Below are 3028 nucleotides of genomic sequence, written 5' to 3'. Positions count from 1 at the left end.
AGTTTTTTGAGATTTTTTTGAAACTTTAAAACATTTTTTTCGCATGATTTTCACCGGTTTCCACTGAATGTTGGGTTCCATGTAATATTTTCCCACCAATTAATCCAACTTCACAACTAGCAACCAGCAATCCTACAAGGAAATTAATAACTTCAGAAAAAAAGTACTAACTTTGTTTCCCATGGTCTATCTACAACAGCTGACGCTATTTTTTTTATGGAGATATTGACACCTAACAGCATGAAAAAACCATGAAATCATATATGTGCTTGCAAAGATCCTTGTAGAATCCGGACGAATACACGACATCAGATCAACAGGACGTCCGGACGAATTAATAGCGGAAGATGCAACACCAAAAACTTGAATGGACTCATGCCTACGACAACCAAATAGAGATGCGCCTTTATTTATTGTTAGTGGTTGGCACTGGTGAATGCCCAATAAGCCTTAATTATTCCTTCCTAATGTCTTGGCCTATTTACTGCATGGGGGGCTTGGGTGGTGAGGCCTGTGTGGCTGTATCTTTATTATGCATCAGCGCAGCGCTCACTCCCTGCTTCTTCTTTATGAGAATTAGAGTTCGGGGTGGTGGAGAAAGCCATGAATGCCCACCCGTAAGAAGCAGTTCATGATTACAACGAAGTTAATGGTGTAGGTATACAAGTATGATATGATGGTCAGACAGTACAAGAGAGGTTTTAAGACATGGGAGGAGGGAGGCCTCTGCAAGTTGTGCTTGCCTTGTGGGTTTCACTCTAGCTAGCGTCCATCGCCATGAACTCACAGCCATCTTACCCAAGCTCACACGCTAGCTAGCTATCCCACTCCTCATCACTCACTCCTGTGCTGTTAAATTCAGCAGAGCACTGTTGCTGTTGCAGCAATAGATGGCCTGCCGTTGTAGTTCCAACCAACGCGCACCGGTTTCTCCATTGGACACAGGAGGTTGCACAACCAACATCACGCCTCAGTTACAGCTGCTGCAGCTGCTGCGGCCTGAGCTAGCTTTGGAGCCCAGTGATCCTTACACTTACTAACAAGGCAGGCAATGGCATCAGGGCCGGGCCGGGCCTTGTAGATTTGTGGTGGCTCTCCTGGGCTGGGTGTGGCATTATGGCGTGTACAGTCCGGGCATGTAGAGTGAGGCCGCCTTGAATGGGGGAGGAGGTGGAGAGATTTGAGTCATTTAAGGTCACTCTACTTGTCACCCTTCAATGCCTGGCCTGGCCTGGCCTGCCCTCTCCTTCTTAATGGGGTTGGATGGAGGCCATTTAAGATCCCTTCTTTAGTGTCCACGCCCTCCCCTGCATGACCCCATCAATCGTGCTGTAGAAGAGAAGCAGCTCGCTCACTCAATTCTCCTCACCTCCTATAACTTCAGTCGAGTACTCGAGTTCCACACATATATATATAGGGAGTGGTGGTGTCATCACAACACCAGCCAAGCCAGAGATCGATGAGCACTGAATTCTTTAGAGCGCACAAGTTTCACCAGGAGTTGAGAGCCAAGAGGATGGAGATGCAGCCGGAGCTGTCGCTGGGGCCAACGTGGCCGGCGCTGGGCTTTGCCCCCGCCTCGGAGAAGAACACCAAACAGATCAGCTCGTCTTCTTCCGAGTCGGACGGCAGCTCCCGGAAGAAGAGGAAGCATTACAACACCTGGGAGGAGCCCGCGTCGCACCCGCACCTGGAGCTCCATCTCAGTGACCCCCTGCCCCTCGACTGGGAGCAGTGCCTCGACCTCCAAGTGAGTCCCTCCCTGTCTGTCTTTATCACTAGCTAGCTAAGTATTCTGTGTTGTATATACTTGTATGTTCTACCTTGGGTACAAGTCATTTCTCTCCATAGCTCTCTAAACTAAAACAAAATCGAGCATGTCTACGGCGCCGACACGTGTTAATATAGAGCCGGTAAAGTTAATTGTGTAACAAAAGCTATTTATGGCGCGGTGCATATGTATGCCCCGCCACGTCTGTCGCACATGGACATGGATATTGGTGGCAAAAAATGCATGCGGCTTGAACGTGCATGCAGAAAGCTGCACCTTTGTGATAGTTTCCCTACTATTTTGTGACGCCCACGAGGAATCTTTCTAGTACCACGGTTGCCTAGAAGATGCAAGTATGGATTGGAGTATCCAACATGGATGCTCATGTTGTCTTGATAGCCTCATCATTTGATTTAATGTGCTATATATGCAATGCTGTTTTGCAGTCCGGGAAGATGTATTACCTGAACAGGAAGACTTTGAAGAGGAGCTGGAACAGGCCCAAGGAGCAGGGCGTGAGCCTGGAGCTCAACATGTCCACAACGCCGACGAGGCAGGTCGTCGTTGTGGACGACAGCAACACCAGCGCCACTGCTCCTACCCTCTCACAAGCAGCAGCGACAAAGAGAGACACCGCCGGTGGCAACATGATCGCTGTGCCATGCACCAACTGCCATCTCCTGGTGATGCTGTGCAAGTCCTACCCCACCTGCCCCAACTGCAAGTTCATGCAGTCGTTGGCACCGGCGCCGGCGACGCCACAGGCGGCAGCTCATCGCATGCTCGACGCCGCTGTGAAGCCGCTGCGGACCCTGAGCCTTCTCCACTAGGCGGACATGATGGTTGTAGAAAGGAAACCCTAGTAGCTGTAGACCAAACCAAAACTAGGGTGGAATTCCAACTAGGGTTAGTATTTGGAGGGAGGGACCGATGCATGTATGTTAATCAAGGGTTGGAGCAAGTAAGTAGATCTTGTAGTAGTACTACTAGTACTATAACTGTTATTAAGTATAATTAATCAATAGTAATGGTGATAAATGTGGCAGCAAGAGATTGATGCATGAACGCTGTAGTACTACGTGAAGGTGCCGTCCTCACTGTTGCCCCGGCCTTGAATGAAACTGAGGCAATAGGGCAGTGAAGGTGCCGTCCTGGCCCTTGTCTTGTCCATTAAAGAAGAGGGTGGACGGCCGGTGGCGGTGCTGCTAGGTACTCCAGCTCCTCGGCGCCGCCATAAAGGCCTTCACTGACTGGAGT

General features: G+C 49.7%; 1 protein-coding gene across 1 annotated transcript; it reads left to right on the top strand.

Annotated features, from left to right (window-relative positions):
- Positions 1-1168: 1168 nt before the first annotated feature.
- On the top strand, positions 1169-2811 carry LOC125554116. Its single transcript, XM_048717723.1, has 2 exons — positions 1169-1750; positions 2218-2811. The coding sequence occupies exons 1-2, from the start codon at positions 1460-1462 to the stop codon at positions 2599-2601; spliced, it is 675 nt and encodes a 224-aa protein (XP_048573680.1). The 5' UTR covers positions 1169-1459; the 3' UTR covers positions 2602-2811.
- Positions 2812-3028: the final 217 nt, after the last annotated feature.

Source organism: Triticum urartu, chromosome 4 (genome assembly GCF_003073215.2).
Source record: "Triticum urartu cultivar G1812 chromosome 4, Tu2.1, whole genome shotgun sequence".
NCBI lineage: Eukaryota > Viridiplantae > Streptophyta > Magnoliopsida > Poales > Poaceae > Triticum > Triticum urartu.
The sequence above is the reverse complement of the archived record's forward strand: the minus strand, read 5'-3'. Positions and strand labels throughout refer to the sequence as shown.